The following is a 21,492-nucleotide window of genomic DNA, read 5'->3' on the forward strand; positions in this document are numbered from 1 at the left end:
AGTCATAAATGCATGAATACTGAAGCCAGAAAAAACTGTCTGGGAGACAGAAGCACAAATCCATATTTTAGAGTAAACAGAGAAACTTTTTGATTAAAATTTAATGTTTAATATATAAAAAAATCAATTTGACATTAAGTATTCAACAGATTCCATCTTTTAATCATACTTAAAGGGACAGTTTACCCAGAAATCAAAAATATAGATTTTTCCTCTGACCTATAGTGTTATTTATCAGTCTGGTTTGTTTTGGTGTGAGTGCTGGAGATATCAGCCGTAGAGGTGTCTGCCTTCTCTCCAGTAAAGTGGAACTAGATGGAACTCCATTTGTGGTGCTAAAAAAATAGAAATAAAATAAAATAATAATAAAATAAAAATAAATAAAGCATGAATAAAACATCAAATCAAATCAAATAACAATAAATCATGACCTGGTTACCCACAATAATCCACAGATCTTGTGAGCAGTTTCCTGTATAAACTATTTTCTTTCTACTGAACTACACCTGCCAACCGCATCACCGTGCAGAAGGAAGCGTGCATCTAGATGTAATGTGAGATGTAAACATTAATGGTGTCCTAAGTGGCTGAGCTGTAACATTAGCTAGCAGTAGATGCACTCCTCCTTCTGCGTGGTGATATGGCTTGCAGATGCAGCTCTGCAGACAGAAAACACTTCCTAAATGAACCTGCTCACAACATGATCATGATCTCTCCTGATAAGGTCATGATTTCAGAGACATTGCTGTTGAGGTTTTCAGATGTATTTTTTTGGTGCTTTGAGCACCACAAGCTGAGTGCCATCTAGTTCCATTACATTGGAGAGAAGGCAGACATCTCTACAGCTGATATCTCCAACACTCAGAAACTCACATCCAAACTATCTAGAGTGATAAGTGGCACTGCTGGTAAGAGGAAAGTATGTATTTTTGATTTTGGGGTGAACCTTTAATTTATATATTGATTTTATGTTATCATTGTTAAGTATTTTGTAGCTTCTTATTGTTTTGTTTTTTCTGTACCCCCTTATGTGACTTGACTATGTGATTTTCTACAAAAATAATCAAAGCTATCTCTGAAAAAACGTCAGTAAGCTGCCCCCTCAATTTCAGACCTGCAACAAGATGGTTCACTATTACATAAAATCAAGACACCTTTCCGAAAAACTGTCTATTTTTTCCCTTTTCAAGCTCAACCACCTCATTTCCAATACTTGATCACAGAGCTATATGTAACCTACAGTCACAGAACATCATGAATAAAGACCATATAAAGCCTTGGTTTTATCATGGTGTTCTGCAGTAAGCTTTTCAACCACAGAGGGGCGCTCAAAGACTACCGACAGCAGTCACACATGAAAGCTCTCCCACACTGAACCAGAGATGATGTGAAAGCAGATATGCTCTGATTATAAAGAATGAACCTCAAAGTATCGATACATCTATGTCCAGATTTTATCCACAAAAGCACAAAGCAGATGGTAGAAATGCTGACTTGGTGAAACCAGAATGAAACCCTCCCCTGTGCTCTTCATCACCAGCTGACATCTTCATCAGGATCTAAGTAGCTGCTGTCTGAGGCCAACCAGCGGTGTGACTGAATGTCACTTTTATTTTCATGAGCTACTTAAAGTCATTGTGGCGACAATCCAGCCATGTCCGAAGGAATTAAATTGAGTAAAGCAATAGCTGGAGCTTCAGTATCTCGTGGCTATTAAATTTACTCAAGCGTGGGACGCTCTGGTAACTCAAGCAGCATGCTATGTACTCAAGACTTACAGGTTTGAATCTGACCCCTCTGACCCTTCCTGTCATGTCATACGTTCACACTGCAGTCCCCTCCCTGTGTGTGTGATTTAATAAAAGAGCAATGTGCTCAAGAAAATATCAAGGATTCATATCTCGTGCAGGCTGCGTCCACCTCTGGGCAATATAGTTCGAGAGACCAATCAAATATAGCATTCATGTTTAAAAGATGACGACTGCAAGGGTTAAATTTCACAGGGGCAGAAGAATAAAGACAGAAAAGATGATTTCCAAAGCAGAAGGAGATGTTATTGTGGGCACCTTTAGTATGCCTCTGACACTCGTGGTGCATTGCAAATATACTGAATTTATTGTGTGTGTGCGCATGTGTGTCCTCGATGTTTATAGGGGCATTATGAAGTGCAGCCAGTGGAGCTGCAATATGTCACACTATGCAAAGGAATACTTCACTTTGATTGCTGTGTGAATCCTTTGTTCAAGAGATACATGTTCACCTGAGACGCTCTCAGCTTGACACTCGTTCCTGTTGGCTGTTGTGTTGAAATATATAACGCTGTTGTGGCTTGTCAGTGTGCATAACAATGAGAGGAGTTTCTTTAAGTGGAGGCAGTGATGCAGACAGGACAAGATAGACGGGACATGTGGATTTGTGTTGACAGCAGGGTGAGTGTTTCAGCAGTGCTGCGACATAAAGCACTGAGGTATTTACATTTTCTTGTCAGTAATCGGCACCAATGAATGAGCATACAGTTTTTATCAATGGTCCTATCATAACACAAATTTCTGGCTGTCATTGTAACTCAGTACTTCAATGATACAAATGTAAAGACCTTAAAATGCCTCCTTTAAAAGTGAATTGTGTAAAATGAAATAAAGAAACCAATAAAGTTTCCAGGAATACAAACTCTAGCCTGTGACACCTAAAAGAAAAAGGTAAGAGGCCACTCTCATATCTAAAAACAGAAGGTGGTTAGCTTAGCTTAGCTTAGCTTAGCTTAGCTTAGTATAAAGACTGGAAACGGGAAATATTAGCCTGGCTCTGTCCAAAGTTTTAAAAAAACACACTACCAGCACTTCTAAAATTCACAAACTGACATGTTGTATCTTGTTTGTTTGTCTCGAAACACACAAAAATGTAAAAATGACAAGTTGAGGTTTAAGGGGAAGTTGCACACTATTGTTATTTCTTGGCACATGGCGGCAAGACGAATGACCTTCCTGCAGTCTTTACTGTCTGCCTGTCAACCTCTCAGACGCTGCTTGTCAAGAAGTAATGGCACACAGCCAGAGACATTTTAATTAGGCTTCAGAGGTGCTTTTTACCTACATTTTTTGAACACGCTGCTTCCCCCTGCTTCCAGTCTTTATGCTAAGCTAAGCTAAGATAATCTCCTCCTGGCTCTAGCTCCATGCTTGGCATACAGATGTGAACTCTTGGCAAGAAAGGAAATAGCCCAAGTATATAACCCCAAAATGTTGACTGTATTCTTTAAAGGATAATTCCACTTTATTACAACTTGGGTCTTATTTTTAGCTAGCTTTAGCCATTTTTCAGCTGTGATATTACTGTACTCAGGAAAGTAAATAATGATATCTAGGAACTGTCACAAACTGGCTCAATGAACATGACAAGAATGTATGAAACTAAGATTAACTTAAATAATTAATGGATTGTGTAGGTCAGCAAAATCAGTAATAAAAGCCATGCATGGATGTGTGTCAGGTGTGTTGTCGAGGTGTTTAAGGTGCAAACCAAAAGCAATGATGCTGGGTGGATGTATGCCGCAGGAAGGGAGAGAGCGAGTGATAACATGAGACAGCTTTTATAGCCTGGAAGGCCTAGCCCAGGTGAAATTAAACAAGCCAACGACCCTCCCATGTCAGCCAACTGCCTGATGAGGTTGGCTGAAACATCCTCCAAGACAGTGAGGGGGGCGTCTCAGAACTATAATGAAATCCAACAGGCAGGGGCACCATAGTGGGGGGTGAAGTGGGACTGATTACACAGGGAGGGAGGGAAGGAGGGAGGGAGCCTCTAAAAGTCTGGCAAGAAAAGTTTGGTTTTGTTTGAATTTTTTCTAAGTAATAGTGCCATAACTACATTAAAATTGGCTGAATAAACTGGTCTATAGACTAAACTTTTTATTAAAAAATAATGGAAGCTCTCTGAGGCCCCTCTCACCTCTTAAAGACGCAAATTGGTTTAGTCCGCCCCTGTGCTAGGATTCGTCCCTAAATGCAGCAAGAGCCGAGTGAGTACTGCTTATGCGGCTGGAGCACTTACGTACAGGAAATCAGGGTTCCAAAAAAGAAAAGAAAGAAAGTAAAGGGAGGGAAAGCAAACTGACTTTGAAATACAAATTCAAAAGGTCCAAGGAGAGGAAGGGCGGGGGGTCCACTGAGACTGCTTATGCACAGGACCAAGAATTTGGTGCTCCGCCCCTGCCGACAGGGTAAACAAAGGTCCTCAACTATTGTCTCAATTGGACATCTTTGGAGAAATATTAAAAAGATGAGTTTTGGCTATGAGAAGTGAAAAAAATGTTACAACTAAAGAACTTAAACATTTTCTATGTGTTACTAAGTTTTATTCAGGAGGTTATCCCACTCTAATGATGGCTCTGCTGCCTTCTCATGAGATTTTAAACAAGCCAAGAGCTCAGATTCTCAAAAGCACTTTATTTCAAGAAGGAAGCATCTCAGAAATGTGAGTAATAATGCCTCAATGAACAGGAAAATTGTGTGAGCAAAACTACAGTAAGAACTCAAGGTCAAAGTTGAACCAGGAGCTCAGCCGGTAAAGTGTGATGGATGTTTATAAGGGCCCATTTGGGTCATAATTTTACCACTGGCCTTCATTTTTCTTCCAAATAAATTTGGATTGTACTGCAGATTGTTTGAAATCTGTCAGATTTTCTGGCTGCTTGTTGTTCCAGGCCCAAATGTTGCCAGGTTACATTGCCAAAACTACTAAAATAACACTGGAGCTGGCTCAGGCCAGTCAGCTGAGTTAGCTCAGTTTAGTATGAGTCATAAAGTTCAACAATGATACAATAATAGTTCTCGAGTTACACAATTATGAGCTACAGCAAATCGCTGTAAACAAAACTTTTTTTTTTTTTTACCAGTGCTATGTGTGATTTTACAGCTCAAAAATGCATGAAACTGTGCAAACATAGGGTGGAATTACAGATGTGACCCCACAGCGCTCTTATTCATATTTAATAAGAGAGCAGAGCTCAGGGAGGACTTTTATTTTCCGTGGAGGAGGCTGTGAACCAATCAATAAGTAATATAAGGAAGATTTACAGGGATTCACTTAATGCCCACGAGGACCGGGTTCTGAATGTTTCCTCCTTGTTGCTGTCTGTCTGACTGTCTGACTGACTGTCTATCTGTCTTATCTTTATGTTCGAGCTCACCTCGCTGCAGCTCCTAAAAATGGATTCTGTATCTTGTCTTCACACCGGCTGTATTTCTCCATTTCAGAATTATTATTATGGTTTTACTGATCAAATTTAAGCTTAAGTCAAAATGTATCACACAGCTTTTGTCCATAAACAAACCAGATGGCAGTTCGAGGTCCTCAGGCGTTATTGATTAAAAAATAAGAGGTTTCAAAATGACTTAATCTGAATCATATTTCCAATCTTAAACCTGGTTTTATAAGGACTTGCTTTTATGAAATTACCTTTTGTTATTGACCCTGTCTTTATTGACTCTTACCTTGTTTTTATGTCTACTTTTTTATAGTTTTTATTGCTTTTGCAGCTTTTGGTTTAAACGAAACATGTATGTTTTATTTTCCTACCTGTGTCTCTCGCTCATAAAAATGCATTAAACATACTAACGCATGGACTTTGGGAGTGAAGGGGTAACAACTTTGTATTTGAAGAGAAGTATTTTTCAACCTGGACCCCATTTTCACATATTTTCACCTATTTTTGAAATTGGTCCAGAGAGAAAGAGAAAGAGAAAGAGAAAGAGCACTGCAGCCAGCAGCTGCAATACATGCTGTGATGGAACCACTTGGGGCAGTGGTGTAAATATAGACAGTGCAGGCGGTGTGGTGGCACTGGAGCCCATGGGACGGTGGGGGGGGGGGGGGGGCGTAGAGAGAGCAGACAAGTTTCCTTGACATAAACTATAAAACCACAAATAAACTATATACAGTCATATACAGATTTGCGCTGATGATTGCTGAGTAATATGTATGTTGATGTAGTCCAACGCAAAGTTGTAGCTAGTTTAGATGCAAAATCTTGCACAAGGGCCCATCCTAACTAGCATACACCACTGACTTAGGGCAATACTGCAAGGGTCATGTTAGTCCATTAAAGTGCCTGTTTTTTTGCCACTGACAGGGTCTGACAAAGAAATAAGACAAGTTTCTTTACCTTAACTTGATCCAATGTGTTTGCTATTGTGTGTAAGCAAGTTAACCTTAAAGAGAGGTCTCATTCTGAAATCTTGAGGATTTAATTGTTGCAGGAACACAATAATCAACGGATAAAATCAATCACGAAATAATCAATCAATTACCAAATAATCAAGCAGAAGGGAAGAAAAACATGTAAAAAAACATTTAAGAGTGAAGGTACACTGTTTTTTTGGCATGGTGTCTCTTGGATGCCTGCTGCTTACGGTCTGGCACCTGTACACTACTTTTTTATGAAGTCCCGATCTCACCTGATTAGACATAAAGAAATTATAGTGTAAGGCAGAGTCTCTAATATACCGCACATATTTCAATTGGGTCATAAGTAATGGTGGAGAGGGATTAATAATAATAAGAAGACGAAGAATAAATTTTATTTGTATTGCACTTTACATTTTTACAGAGCAGAAAAAAAATAAAACAGTTAGAATTAATACAATTTAAGAATTATTAAAAATGATTAGAGACAATAAATAGTTAAAAGGAGAACCTATACAAGACATTTAGCAGAATGCTTTTGTAAAAAGATAGGTTTTAAGGTCTCTCTGTATGAGTCCTGCATATTCATTCCTTCATTCATTTTCCGCAGCTGCTTATCCTTTTTGGGGTCGCAGGGGGCTGGAGCCTATCCCAGCTGACACTGGGCGAGAAGTGGGGTACACCCTGGACAGGTCGCCAGACTATCACAGGGCTGACACACGGAGACAGCTGTTACCAACTGGTAACGCTCACATTCACACCTATGGCCAATTTAGAGTCACCAATTTACCTAACCTGCATGTCTTTGGACCGTGGGAGGAATCTGGAGTACCCGCAGAAAACCCCCGCTTGACACAGGGGAGAACATACAAACTCTGCACAAAAGGGCTCCACCCTCAAACCCTCCAGCCAGGGTTCGAACCAGGAACCCTCTTGCTGTGACGCGACAATGTTAACCACTGCAACACCATGCTGCCATAAATCCTGCGTAGCATATCTTTAAATTAAAGTACTTTTTAATAGTAATGTAGTACACCTAGCACATAGCTGCACACAGCACTATCATGTAAGTAAAGGAAGAATTTAGCTGTTTTAATGCTTTTGCCATAAAATGTTTCATGTTAATGTTACATGTTGAAAATACAGTCATTAAATTCCATTGAAATAAAGGTTTTCTTTACTTTTCAACTTTTCAACAAAACTTTTAACAGACAGCTGGACGTTTCTGCTCGGAGCTGTTATCAGCTGCTCAAACGATAAACTTGAACTTTGGAGTAAAGGAAAATGGAAAGCAGAATCCACAGGCCACTGCTACATTAAATAGATATGACTCTTATTCATCTTAACTTAATCCTCATGTTCTGCTCGCCGGCTGAACGGCATGCTGAAGGACCAACCATGGGCTGCAAACGCCCAAGTGGCATTTACCTACACAGGGGAGTGTGGTGTCACCCTGCAGATCTCTTGCTAGCATCTTACTCTTTTATATCATTATCAATAAATATGTTCAGTTTAACCGTGTCTCTGCAGCAATGGCAGTGTCATATCAGCCAGCAGTTTAGTAATGTGCATGTTTTAAAAATGATGCTGGGGATCAGTAATGTACTTTTGGGATCCATCTGACATTCAGAACTGATACTGAAGAACAACCTGTCCTGTCATATTATTACTTTTAAGTGATACTACACTACCACCAGGATAAAGCACTGAAAATGTGGCAGAGAGGTCTCTTATTACAGTCTAGGTCCAGGGTGTGAAATGAGGCACCCTGTAACACAGTGAGTATGGTGCAGTTTCCAGGTTGGTGCCTCTTACATAGAAAGTCTGAACACTGTTATCAGAATTCAATGGTGCACATTTGAACAACATTACCTAGTGATTGTCCAGCGATGACCCTGGCATTCTCCCCAGCCACTGCTGCCCTGGCATTCCTCTCACTGGCGTACTGAACGAAGGCGTAGCCCTTGTGCACCGAGCAGCCCACAATCTTGCCGTACTTGGCAAAGATGGCCTCGATGTCGGCCTTGGTTACCACGGCCGTGTTTAGGTTGCCAATGAAGACGCGGGAGTTGAGGGAGCGCGGGTCATTCTTGTTGGTCACGTTGCTGGTCTGGGTCTTCCCAGTCATCCTAGTCCTGCAGCACTGCCTGCTGGGAGACACAGTTGCACACTGCTCAGAAAGCCAGGAAGGTTAGACTGTGGAGGTTACACACAGAAAGCCAAACAGTGAGCACCAGTGGGATGTAAACACCGGTCAGAGCTGAAAGCATGTGGTGCAGATAATTGCAGGGTTTTGTATGGGTTGAGACAACTCCATCTTTGTTTTTATGATTCCATTTACACCAAACTGGATAGTTAAAATATGCTCTAAAAACATTTTGGGATTATTTTTTACCCGACAGCTTCAATCAGCAAAGGCTTGATTCATGGGATCATATTTTGTTTTTTGTTTGTCAGTGAAAACTAAAAGCCAGAAAGCTACATTTTCAGTGAATCATTTAGGGCTGCAACTGACATGTTTTAAATTTTGAATTAATCTGTCACAGCTTTTTTTTTTCTTCTTTTAGTCATTCAGTCAATAAAAAGTTAGAAAATAGTGAGAAGTGTCCATCACAGTTTCCCAAGGTCCAACCCATCGTCTTCTAATTAGAGCTACAACTGATGATTATTTTCTTTATTATTGAATCTGTTGATTCTTCTCTTGATTAATCATTCAGTCTATGAAATATTCAAAGGTGACATCTTTAAATGTCTTGTTTTGTCTGATCAGAAGTACAAAACCTAAAGACCTTCAGTTAATAATATTATAAATCATGTAGCAGCATTGGAAACCCTGTCTTTTTTCTTTAGAGGACTCAAAATAATAAATCAGTAATAAATTGTTTTTTCGTTCATGTGCAGTAAGGCCGTTGGAAGCGTAACAAGTCAATAGTGTAGGCAGAGGAATGTGATTAGTGCTGTGTGGATATAGTGACAGCTTCAGCAAATATAACAAAAGTTTTTCATAAAAGTTACCAACTGTAGCTTTGACTGAAAAAATATAGTAGCTCTTCTTCAAATGACTGGTTTTGTCCAAACAACAAGCTAAAACCAAAACAAATTCAATTTACTAATGTAGAGGACCAAGAAAAACAGATAATATTTATATCTGGGATGAAAGAACCAGTCGATTTTGTCAGATCAAGTCAGATTTATTTAAAGAGCTCATTTGAAAAACTTAAAAACAACAAATGCTGGCCAAAGTGCTTTACAAAGAAGTTAATCAAAACAGAGGAATGATCAAATAAAAACATAACATAAATAAATAAGAGAATATAGGTAAATTAATAAAAGCATACAATACCTTCATACAATCATAGCACAAAAATAGCATTCAACAAACAACAAAATAAAATAAATAAAAAACACAATGTAGGCAAGCATGTAGTCAAAATGGTAATTAAAAGGCTAAAGAAAAGAGACAGGTCTTCAGACAGGTTTAAGATTTGACTGCTGGGCTGAAGATTAAAATCTCTGTTTTTTGTAATGCAGTTTAATGCAACTTAAAACTGCAACTGCAACACTATGAATCACAAGGTTTCAGCAGGAGGTACAGCTGGGTGTCGTCAGCTTAAAAATGGTAAGAGATATTATATTTTCTGAAAACAGACCCCAAGGGAAGCATATATAAGGAAAATAAAACAGGGCCTAATATGGAGCCTTGTGGTACTCCACAGGAGATGCGTGCAAAGGAAGAGAACACACTACTGATTGAAACAGAGGCAGATCGGTTTTGGAGGTAGGAGGCAAATCACTGTAGGGTATATTATTATTATTATAATTTTATTTGTATTTTTTTCTCTCCACTAATTGATTACTGGACAAGTGGTTTCAGTTCTAGAATTGGCTACCCACTTATCTTCACTTGTTCTGCACATCTTCTCATGTCTACATGTCAACATGGAGACTGTGACAGGAACATGGAGACTGTGACAGGAAGCCTTATGCAGGAGATGAAAGAGAACTCTGACACTGCAGCTGTGAATCAGACCTGTGAATTTGAAAAATCTCACTATATTTGAGAACTGTGTTCCCACGGTTGAAAATAGCATAAGAAGTCACAAGAGTCTTCACTCACTGTTTCACCTCTTTTTTTCTTTTCTTTTTGAGTTTCCTTCAAGTGCAGTACTTTAACATGTTGGTCAATCATCTTCCAGGTACTCCAGGTATTAACCAGTGGTGGACCGCAACTAACTAGTTCAATTTTGAGGTACTTTACTTGAGAATTTCCATGTTATGCTTTATACTTATACAACATTTCAGGAAAATATTGTACTTTTTATTCCACTACACTACATATTTTACAGTTGGAGTTCCTGGTTGCATCTCAGATTAAGATTTTACATCCAAAAACTATGGCGGGCTTATAAGATACAACACAAAATTAAAGATTAAACCAGTGGTTTCCACCCTGTTTGCTTCATGACCCCATACAAAAAAGCCATGTTTTATTGCAGTACTCTGTCATGTTTAAGAGGTATAAGAAATTCTTAAGTGCAAAGGGGTAAAGTTATCCAAAAAAGCAATGATATGAGAAAAGTTCATTATCTCACGACCCTGTTAGAAACAAAAAACTAGCTCCATCTTGACCAGTTACAACAGTAAAATGCTGTTTATTACTATCAACAATCCAATAATGTCTTATATAATAAAATATCAGTCAGTACTTTTACTGTTGATACTTTAAGCACATTTTGCTGGTAATAGTTAAGAGTTTTGAATCCATGCCTTTTTCTTATAAAGGAGTACCATTATGTTGTTGTATTGGTACTTTTACTAAAATGATCCAAATAGTACCACCACTGGTATAAACAACACAGATTGTGCACACGTCAATGACAGCTTCATTATTGTCAAATAGAAACCAGGTCAACAGAAAGAAAAAAATATGATTTAGCTGGACACAAATAAATAACAACCTCCCCGCAGACTGCACTGTTTGTTCCCATAATGCCACAGTCCTCTGGAGGGGATCAGAAAGTGTCGCCATGGCAATACATTTGGCACATCCACTCAGAGACGAAGGAGGTACCTCTCAGGTTGTTGCTTCTTGGAGTTCCCTGTTGGTGATGATTTTTGAGTGTGTATCTTTTCACAATGAGGCTTTTAGACCCAGGTTTCTCAAACTGTACACACATTATTTTCACAGCAGTAGCTCTTACGAGGCTGGAAGAGCAGAAAATGTTTCAGCGGTTTGTTTTGTCACCTCACAGAGAAAAGACTGGTAGAGCAGGAAATAATCAATAGGTTAATCACATTAACGGGGACATGTTATGCTCATTTTCTGGGTCATACTTGTATTTTGGGTTTCTACTAGAACATGTTTAAATGCTTTAATGTTCAAAAAACACTTTATTTTCCTCATACTATCTGTGCTGGAACACCTGTATTCACCCTCTGTCTGAGATGCTCTGTTTTAGTGTCAAGTGTCAAGTTTTGCCTGTTACATGCAATGTCTGTTTTCAAAATACACTTCAGTTTTCACAGGAAATGGACTGTTTGCATACAGTCTTTCATTTTTTTTCCTTCAGCAACAAACGCACTTGGTTACATTTTTCCACATTGTTGGGTATAGAAAAAAAAGAACAGGGTTTGGCTTTACAATCTTGCGGGAAACAAGCACTGGCCTTCCTGGTGAAAGTCAGTGGATGTTGGACCCATCCATCCCCACTCCTGACCACCTTACTTAAACTTTCGTCACCTTAACTCTTGTTCTTGTCCCGCCACATTCCCCCCTGATGCCACCGGGCACCGCTCAACTGTAATGGCAACCAGCCATGTATCATGTCGACATGAAAGGACGGCTTTTTTCATCAGTGTCTGATGCCAGAAGTCACTGACCAAGCGTTGACTTTGGAGTGAGACTGGTTTGTCTATACACAACCACACATGTTCCAACAGGAATATATCTTACACTTGCAGTAGTCTGCCTGGAACAGATGACCATTTAAGAAAACGATCACGAGTTGGCGTCAGCTTGCCTCGAAAATAATTTTTAAAAAACACTAGGAAGGTATTGTTAAGAGTGTTCAGAACACCCTGAAACCTGAGGTTTTTGCTTGGGTATTACTTTTACATTTCATTATTTGAAACTTTGGCCACGTTAAATATGAACATCTGAACAAAAGAGCACTTCGCACATCTATTTCAAAACAGGTGTGTAGGAAAGGGGCGAGTCGGACACGATTTGCAAACAAACTCGCGCACACTAACTGGCAGAAGAAATGAATCTATCACAACATTTCTGTTACTAGATTTTTATCAGGCAAAGCAAGGTGGTTATGAACATCTGACATTGTAACATAATACTGTATTTATGACAGAAAATAATTAAACACATAACAGATCCCCTTTAATTAATATGCTTTTTTTGTTCATCTATTTTGATGATGACTCCACTGAGCAGTTTTGTAAATCTACTTTCTTTTGTTTCAGGTTCCAAATTATGACTTTTTCCTGCTTTTTTGTTTTATGAGATCGCAAATTGCATATTTTGGGGTTTCAAGACAAAACAAGTGTCAACTTGGACTTATTTTTTTTTACATTTTATTGACTTTATTCATGGTTGACACTGTCTCTCAGTGCCCTCAAAGGTTCTTCCTTAAGGCCTTGACACACCAAGCCAACAGTTGGCCATCAAACTTGGGTAGTTGGTGAGCATCTGCTGCCCTCATTGGTGCGGAGAGTCCTGCACCGTTGGCCCTCATCAACACTTGTTGGCCTTGTTTCCTGCCAATTCTGTATGTTGAATTGTCGTGTTGGTACAGCGGAGCCTGTTGGCCATCAAAATCACTCTGATTGGCAGTTCAGCTCTGCACAAACAGAAGTGAGGAATGTAAACAAAGAGCTAAAGTCAAGAGGGAGTGAGGTCAACACAAACCTGTTATATGAGGTGAGATTGTTTTTCTTTAACCATTTAGCACTTTAGCAGAAACTTTCCTGATGGTTCAGGAAATTGTTCACTGGCACACTGTAAATATGCTCTGTTCTTTCAACATTGGATTGTGCTGTTAACATGCTAACTGGCTAATTAGCATCAAGACATTCCTCCAGTTTTCCTTTTTGAATGATATCACAGACTACTGTTGTCTGCTGGTATGGAGAGGTATGTCTTCTCACACAGGTGCAGAACATACTTGGTAATGGCCGTTAGTGTTCATTTTCATGCGCAACCTTTTGGCCAAGACGTGGCAACTTGGGGCAACGCAGCAGGGGGCTCTCATCGCTGCTAGTTCTCTGACGTTGGTTTGGTGTGTCTGGGCCTTTAGAATCATTAGCCTCTAGATCCCAGCTGCAGTTAACAATTATCGTTATTATCAGGTAACCTGCTGTTTCTTCTTCCTCAATTAATTGTTTTGTCTATGAAATGTCAGAAAAAAGTGAAGAAATGCTGATTATCCTTCCCTCAGAGCCCAAAGTAATATCCTAAAATGTCATAGCACTCATTTCAATGTCTTACAAATGTTACTCAGAGAATCGGATAAAGTTTTGTCTGACCAACAGTTCGACACCCAAAAACTATTCAGTTTATAATTTCATGAAACAAAGAAAAGCAGCAAATCATTACATTTGAAAAGCTGGAATCAGTCAATGTTTACAGTTTGTTTGATGGAAAAGAAGATGACTGGAAAGATCAATCACTCATCAAAATAGTTGCCAGTTTATTTTCTGTTTACTGACAGCTTGTTTAATTGATGAATCATATCATGTCTATTTTAGTTTCCTCCTATAACCCAAAGACATGCAGCTCAGGGGAAAAGCAGACTCTACTTGTGAATGTATTTTAATCTGTGAATGTTTTATGGCTCCGGCAACAAACTTGTCAGGGGCCTGAATACAAATGAGTAAGTACAGTATAGGGGAAAGATGGAAAGATGTAATGATATATACGGATATTTTCTGAAAATATATCTCACACTTCCTCACACACAGATACACTGACATATACACCATAATACTCGCTGCAGTCGGGCACACGTCCCGTCACAATTTTCCCCATCCTACCTGTTCACTTCTTTTTCTAACCCACACATAATCCACCCTAAATCTTCTCTGCTGTTCTCAAAAAATCTCCTTTTGCACCTCACAGAATGGAGGATAATTTAACACTGCTGCGAGTCTCATAATGTGGCGATGCTGCCACTGAGTTTTCTAGAGTTGATTAACTTAATTATCAACAGAGCAGGGGACTAAAAAAGCCCACCAGTCAATCCAATCCAATCAAATCCCATTCAGTCCGTCACCACCTTTGAATAAACCTCACAGCTCCAGCGCCTACCCCAACCCACTGAGTGACTGATGGATGTGAAGTGCATTGAATGGCCTTTTTAAACGCAAATGTACAGAGGTGAGGCCATTAGTCGCTTGATTTAGCAAGCAAGAGCATATTTTTAAGCAGATTCAATATCAGAAAAATGTCATTTCCCTAATTTAAGCCCATGGTGAGCTGGGATATAGTGCCAAATGAAAGCGCTGGATTTTTGCTCATTAAACACATGAAATGTTTGAATGAACAGTGTTTGGTTAAAAAAGACTGCAGCAGTAAGTCAGGAAGAAGTGAGCCAAAGAAAAATGTTATATGTGTATTCATACTAAGCTGGAAGAGCTGAAAGCGCAGAAATGTGGTTGATATGTACAGTAGAGTCACCAGTTTCTTACTTCTGTGTCTGGGTGTGAAAAAAGCAATAAGACCTAAAATGGCCTCTCAGCATGTTACAAACCAGAAACTGTATTATGAATTACTCCTCACACCCCTTCACATATGTTTCTAGACCATTAAACAACATCAAGTAAAAAAAAAAAAAACATTTTAGGTGTTGTTTATTAGGAGTTTAACACTCAAAAGGGCAGCGTGGTTGTCTTTGATCAGATTTGACTGATGGCGACCAAACAACCCATTGACTGTCATCAGATTCTGATTCAAATGTTGTTTAACTCAGGCTGTTCACATGCAACCCTCATCGATTCTTATGAAAAGTAATTCACCAAAATTCTAGACTCACAAGTCAGTCTTTAGACGCTTTGCTTAACTAAAGACTGATGACTTTCTCCCTGATTTTGTGTTTAGATGGGCGGATACAATTTCAGAGTTTAAAAAACTCCCTACGTTGCAGAACCAATAGTAAATCTGCAGGGCGGTCCTTCGGTGGCTCTCTGAACTCTTGTGCTCATAAACGTAGTTCCACTAGAAACACATGTAGCGGTACAAAATGGCTCAGCCGTGCTCGCAGAAAACGCCGTCAAAGTTAGTGGATGTTTGTCGCGTTTGCAGCGACACATTCTCGCCAATTAAAAGAAATAAACATAATCTTTTACAAGGCCATGACTCATCTGTCCGGCCGGACTATAGAGGGAATCGCCTTGTTGTTTACAAATACTTCCGGGTAGAAAACCAGCAGAGCTTTTAGCTATATATATAGCCTATATATCACATTTTTCACATCACTGTATCACTGTTTGGACTAATCCGATGTTTGTAGTCTATAAACAAAATGATTGAACAAACATTACTATTTCTGTGTGCACATTTAGCTGGGCTAACCGTTAGCTGTCAGCCGTTAGCAGTGTCTGTAATAGGTAATGACTCATTAAACGGTCTGTGAAAAAAAATATTATTTCGAGCGGATATCTTAGTTACAACATGATTGAGCTAGCAAAGCAGTTTTGTGTTGCTATGTGTGGTATTTATTCAGTTTTGGGAAATCACGATGTCTAGAAAGCATCAGTGGCTGCAGCTGACAGGGACAGCTAACAGCAGCAGTAAAGCTAACATCAGGACGTCATCTGTTAAAAGCCTCCCGTTGTCGGATACGACATGAAACTACTCCAGTTAGCTCAATAATGTTGTAACTAAGACATCTGCTGGAAAAAATATTTTCTTCACGGATGAGCACACGTTTGATAAAACAGAGTTAAATCTCTCGGCATCCATTTTCAAGCTCTCTGTGTGTTTGTTTTCTTGCGGACGAGAAAAGGAGGAGCGCACATTTCCAAGAAGGCGTGTCTTTTTCAAAAATGCAAGAGGTGTTGCTTTGTTGCCGGCCGTTTTCGCCGGTGTGTTAAACACACTTTAGAAAGGAGTGTCCCCAGAGTATCAGAAGGCGGAGATCTCTGATTGTCTGGTGGCAAGACTACCAAAATTCATACATATCCCATGTAATGATGAACCAGTTAGTTGTGCATGACCTACGCACTTTGAAAAGCTGGGGTCATGTGACCAATGTGCTGATAGGAGAAAAGGAGGAAGTGTTTTGAACTGCGTGAACTTTAAATCATTTTAAACTGTGTCCTCACCATGTTTCTTTTGCTAAACCTAACCTCTGTAACTTTACGTTAATTACATAAGTTTAACATCATTTGTAGGGCTAACGCATTCTCACTTCGACCTCTTAACATATTGACGTTTGGTCATGGACATAACAAGATATGACATGCAAGGTACTCTGGGTGCATTGGTTGTTGAGGTTCTGGGACACCGTGTCAAGTTCTGCCTGTTACATGCATTGTTTTCTATCAAGAAACACTTCGGTTTTCACAGGAAATTTAACGTTTACATACAGTCTCTTTCAAAATAAACACACCACGTTTTTTTCATTCAACAACTAACGCACGTGGTTGGGTTTAGGCAACAAGAACATATGGTTAAGTTTAGGAATAAAGAACAGGGTTTGGCTTTAGAATCTTATGGGACATGAACAGCACTCTCTCGGGTGAAAGTCCTTGTTTGTTGGATCCATCCACCACACCTCCCACCCACCACTTTCATCCTTGTCCCACCATGTTTCCCCCCTGACACCTTTTTTCGTTGGTTTCTGATGCCACAACTCACGGCCCAAGCACTGGATTTCGACAATTTCAGAGTTAGACCGGGCTCGTTGGGCACTTATTCTTAGAATATCATACAAACTGTTTAATGAAGACACGTTGCTCAACTCAAATCAAATCACCATTTTTTAAATACTCTCACCTGAATCAAGCCAGTGAGAAGAGCATGAGAAGAAGAAAGAAATAACAAAACTCTCATGTAAAATCCAAAAAAAGTTGGATAAGATAAGTTAGATGAGAAGATTAGTATCTCTCTGTAAGTTAAGTATCAAACTACTGTACACAGCCAGTTAGCTTAGTTTAGCATAAAGGCTGGAGGCAGAGAAAAACAGCTAGCATGGTTCAGCTCACCAGAGATAGCTACATTTAATTTTCACGAAAGCGTAAACACAACAACTGGTAGTGTTTCAAGGGGGTTAAATGTATGTGTTACTGTTCTTTGCATGGATCCACTTCACTTATTTTTTTTTCAGATTAAAAAAACAAGTTTAAAACATGTGAATTGGTGCTATTGTGCAATATTTTACCAAGTGCTGTGCAAAAATATTTATAGGCTACATTTCTATATCTTTACAGTAAATACACTATTGTTACTTCCCTCAGTGACAGCTCACCGGCTCTGAACTGTAGTTGGGAACACACTGGCTCATTAACATTAAATTACCTTAGCTTGTTATTAGCTGGTAACTAGCTCCTGGCGGTGCAGAGCACTCTGCAGAGGGACGAATGGTGAGGCATTCAGGTGTTGTTCACAATGGCTTTATTGCTGTAATCACCACAAAACAATAAATGGCCCTCTCAGTGGGTTTAACAGTAGCCTTGAGCTTATGTAGACACTTAGTTCTATTGACTATCATCACTTCACTTCACCATGACACCCCAAGAGAGCTGCTTCCCTCCATACACAACGAAGGTTACTCACAAGGCAACCGTACATAAAGGGGGAAAAGGGTGAGCTGGTAACACCACACACCATGTGTGTATTTCAGTCATCCTGTGCAACTATCAATCATGGACATACAGTATCTGTGTAAGTGAAAGGTGTATATAGATTTTATATTATTTTATTTTTATTTTATCTATATTGTATCAATGAAATATTCTTATCCTTTTCAGCACTCCTTTTTTCTCTTGCTTCTGACTCTTGCTGTGATGTGTGAATTTCCACGATGTGGGATTAATTAAGTCTTATCTGATCTTATCTCATCTCAAAAACCTCAGGCTTCACACCATTCTGCATACTCTGTTTCTAACATTTTTTTCTACTTTCAAGACAAGCTGACGGCTACATGTAACAGCATGCTAACGTCAAGGTTGCACATGTTGTTCATTTCTTCCGGTTTTCAAATCATATTCCTGCTGAAATGTGTCTGCTTGTGTTTAGAAGTTTTTATTGGCGATTTCATTGAGGAAAGTGCAGCTATTCTTTGTTACAGTCATTCCTCGGCTGCAATGACAGTACAGAGACACCAAGATGCGTAAGACCTGGAAATGTTGACCAATCAGAGCACAAAGAGACAGGCGCTAAGATGGAGCGTCTCAGACAGAGGGTGAATACAGGGGTTCCAGTATGAGGAAAATAAAGTGTTTTTTGGACATTAATGCATGTAAATTGGTTCTAGTAAAAACCAAATTTCTCCCACACCTCACAGACTTTTTCAAGTTTGCGAGGTGTGGGAGTGAATCATGGACTCAAACTTTTCTGATTTAAGCCACCTTCTCCAGAGCCTGAGGACACAAAGCAGCTATGGACCTGAAATAAACAGCAAACTGCTTTTGAGTGTCTGTTTTGAATTTCAAGGATGATGCAAACTTGCTTATGGACACAAGACATTAGCTCGACTAATGGTTTGTAGTTTGTAGTGGAATCTGTAAACTTGTCAGACTTCTGTTATTACTGTTACTTTCACTGAACCCGTGCTCAAAATAACTGCAGGCTGCAGCTGGTAGGAAATTACAGCTACAGGCAATCCATGTCCTGTTAAGCCAGCTTTCAGTCTCCCTTTCCCCACATGCACCACCTTACATTAACACCCAGGAGAGGCTCCAGAACTATTTTGTCAATTGCCCTCAATTACATGTTTTTAATGAAAATGGTCACAAGAAAGAGTTTTATTTTATTCCTCTAGCTCACTCAAAATGGCAAAAAAAAGACTTCAAAGACGATTCTTTTACAATATTCATGAGTCTCTAAGATCCTCAAAGCCTTTTAAGAAGAACATGTGGCATAACTGCTGGCAAACGCTGGTGGAAACATCCCAGGCCAGAAAACACACTCACACTGAATTCAAATCAGCCTGATAGGCAAGGCAGGAAGAGAGAGAAGGGGTTTGGATTCATTGTGGCACGCTTAATACTCCAGAAATTAATGCTAAATAACATCTTCATGCGTCAGTGAAGCTGTGAGCGCATCCCAGCTCGTCACTGGCGTGTTTTTCCGTGCAAAGACGTTTTGTTTGTCTGTTAAAAGTCTTTCTTATAACAGCCAAAGTGAGTGCTTGACAGTGATGTTTTTTCTTCGGGGCTTCTACAGCATCCTCCCGTGTTGCAGAGGTTCCAAGTGTAAGTGTTTCATGGATCCTCTTTGGTCCTTTCACACCTACTGTCAGGGGCTTCAGAGTCTGAATTCTCCAGAGATAAAGAAGCGAGGAACTGGTGAAAGTAATCATTTTAGCACTTCCTCTCTCCCTGATCTCTCCTCTGACTGGCGCTCCCGTCAGAGGAAAGAAAGATGAAAACTCCTCATCCAATATGACAAATACATATGGCATGTGAAGGATGCATTCAGGCCACACTCACTCTCCGCTGCTTGAATGTTGCACTGCAGCATTTTATCTTTAGCGAGTTGACAGCGTAGCATCTAACCTCAACTGTCGTCAACACAGGGGGGAAAAAAGGCGTATTTTAATACGTCACTTTCTGCGTTACCAGGCTCTGGAGAAAGACGTCTCTCAAACTAAGTCTCAACTTTTAGTGCTTCCCTGGAAAAAAAAAATGTCTGCATAAGAGAATGAAATATGGGTCTATAATAAGCCAGTTATTTTTTTTCTTTTTGCCTCATTCTTTTGAATGACAGCCAAACGCATTACAAGGGAATAAATGTGGACTGAAATCTAATTACATTTTTATACAGTCTAAATTTACGAACTACGCTGCAGTGCAGGTACGGGTTATTTTCCCTCTTTCTGCTGTTATGTGAGAACATATGCAGCATAAAATGTGGGGATTTATCAGAATGCTGCTGTGAATAACATAAAAGCTGAAAATAGTGCTAAAATCACTCAATGACAGAGCCACAGGGAGATTTTACAGCCCGAATAATGATTGCAGCTGACCTGACTGCCACATTTTTCCAACTGTCAGTTGTAGACAAAGAAAGAACCATCATTATTACAAATGTAGAAGTTACACAAAGGCAAAATAATATGCTTAATCACAAAATACTGAATTAAAATTGCATGAGGACTGGAGGGTCAAATTGCATTATGGCTAAATGGCATTTAATCACAGAACATAATAAATTAAACTCACACTAACAGTGAAAATCAGCCATTAAAAAGAGCCCTGTGAAGATCTTTGAGAGCTAAAGGTCCAGTGTGAAGCATTTAGGGACATATTTTAGCAGCAATGGTGTATATTCATAGCTATAATTTCATTAGTTTATAATCACTTAAAACTAAGAATCACTGTGGGTTTTTTCACGTTGGAATGAGCCATTTTTATCTGCATACAGAGTGGGTCCTCTTCCACTGTTGTTCTACATTAGCCCAGAACAGACAAATCACTGGCTCTAGACAGGGCCAGTTAAGTTTTCAACCTTTTAAACATGTCCATATGGTGTTTTTATATGCTACAACATATCATGAGCAAAATACGCTGAAACATGGCTGAGCATTTCTCTGGGATTCAAACCTATTTTCCATCTTTGCAGAGCATCACGGATGTCGCTACCACAGACTGTATAAGATTAACGGACGTAGCCACAGTGACATCATATATTTGTCTGTGGACTCTGTTCTGAAGCCTTGGCTGAATCCAAATGTCCACCCTCTGAGGCCTCGCGGACCTCAGTTGTACGTAGTGCAACGTATTCATTGTCATCAAGTTAAGTCTGCAAGGGCAGAGACTGCACATGGCTGATAGACAGCCCCCAAGACTGTTTTACTAGTCACTGTGGAAATGGTCAACTAATATATATTTCAGACAAGTTAATGAATAGTGCCTACTCATCTGTCCCTGCTTTGTGTGACTGAACAAAAATACATTAATACTTCTCTATGTAACAGGCTACACATGCTCAATTTTTTTGTAAATAAGGACAGGACTATGACTCAATAAATTTGGGTAATACTTACATTAGAAACCTTCTCGGCGCAGCCTGATAGGCCACAATACTAAAATGCATTTTCATTCCCTCTACAGCCTATACTCATACATGTCTCTGTA

At 39.4% G+C, this 21,492-nt stretch overlaps 1 protein-coding gene across 6 annotated transcripts in view; it reads right to left on the minus strand.

Moving 5' to 3' along the window:
* Positions 1-21,492, minus strand: part of LOC117272362 (RNA-binding Raly-like protein) — a 68,014-nt gene that overhangs the window by 33,441 nt on the left and 13,081 nt on the right. For 3 of the 6 annotated variants that reach the window (XM_033651253.2, XM_078173049.1, XM_078173052.1), the window contains one exon: positions 8,056-8,330. In XM_033651253.2, coding sequence (XP_033507144.1) covers positions 8,056-8,311 — 256 coding nt within the window. In that variant the 5' untranslated portion in view covers positions 8,312-8,330. Of the gene's footprint in view, positions 1-8,055; positions 8,334-21,492 lie in introns of all 6 variants that reach the window. The other 3 variants (XM_033651257.2, XM_078173050.1, XM_078173051.1) reach the window with 1 other exon arrangement.

Source organism: Epinephelus lanceolatus, chromosome 12 (assembly GCF_041903045.1).
Source record: "Epinephelus lanceolatus isolate andai-2023 chromosome 12, ASM4190304v1, whole genome shotgun sequence".
Taxonomy (NCBI): Eukaryota; Metazoa; Chordata; class Actinopteri; order Perciformes; family Serranidae; genus Epinephelus; species Epinephelus lanceolatus.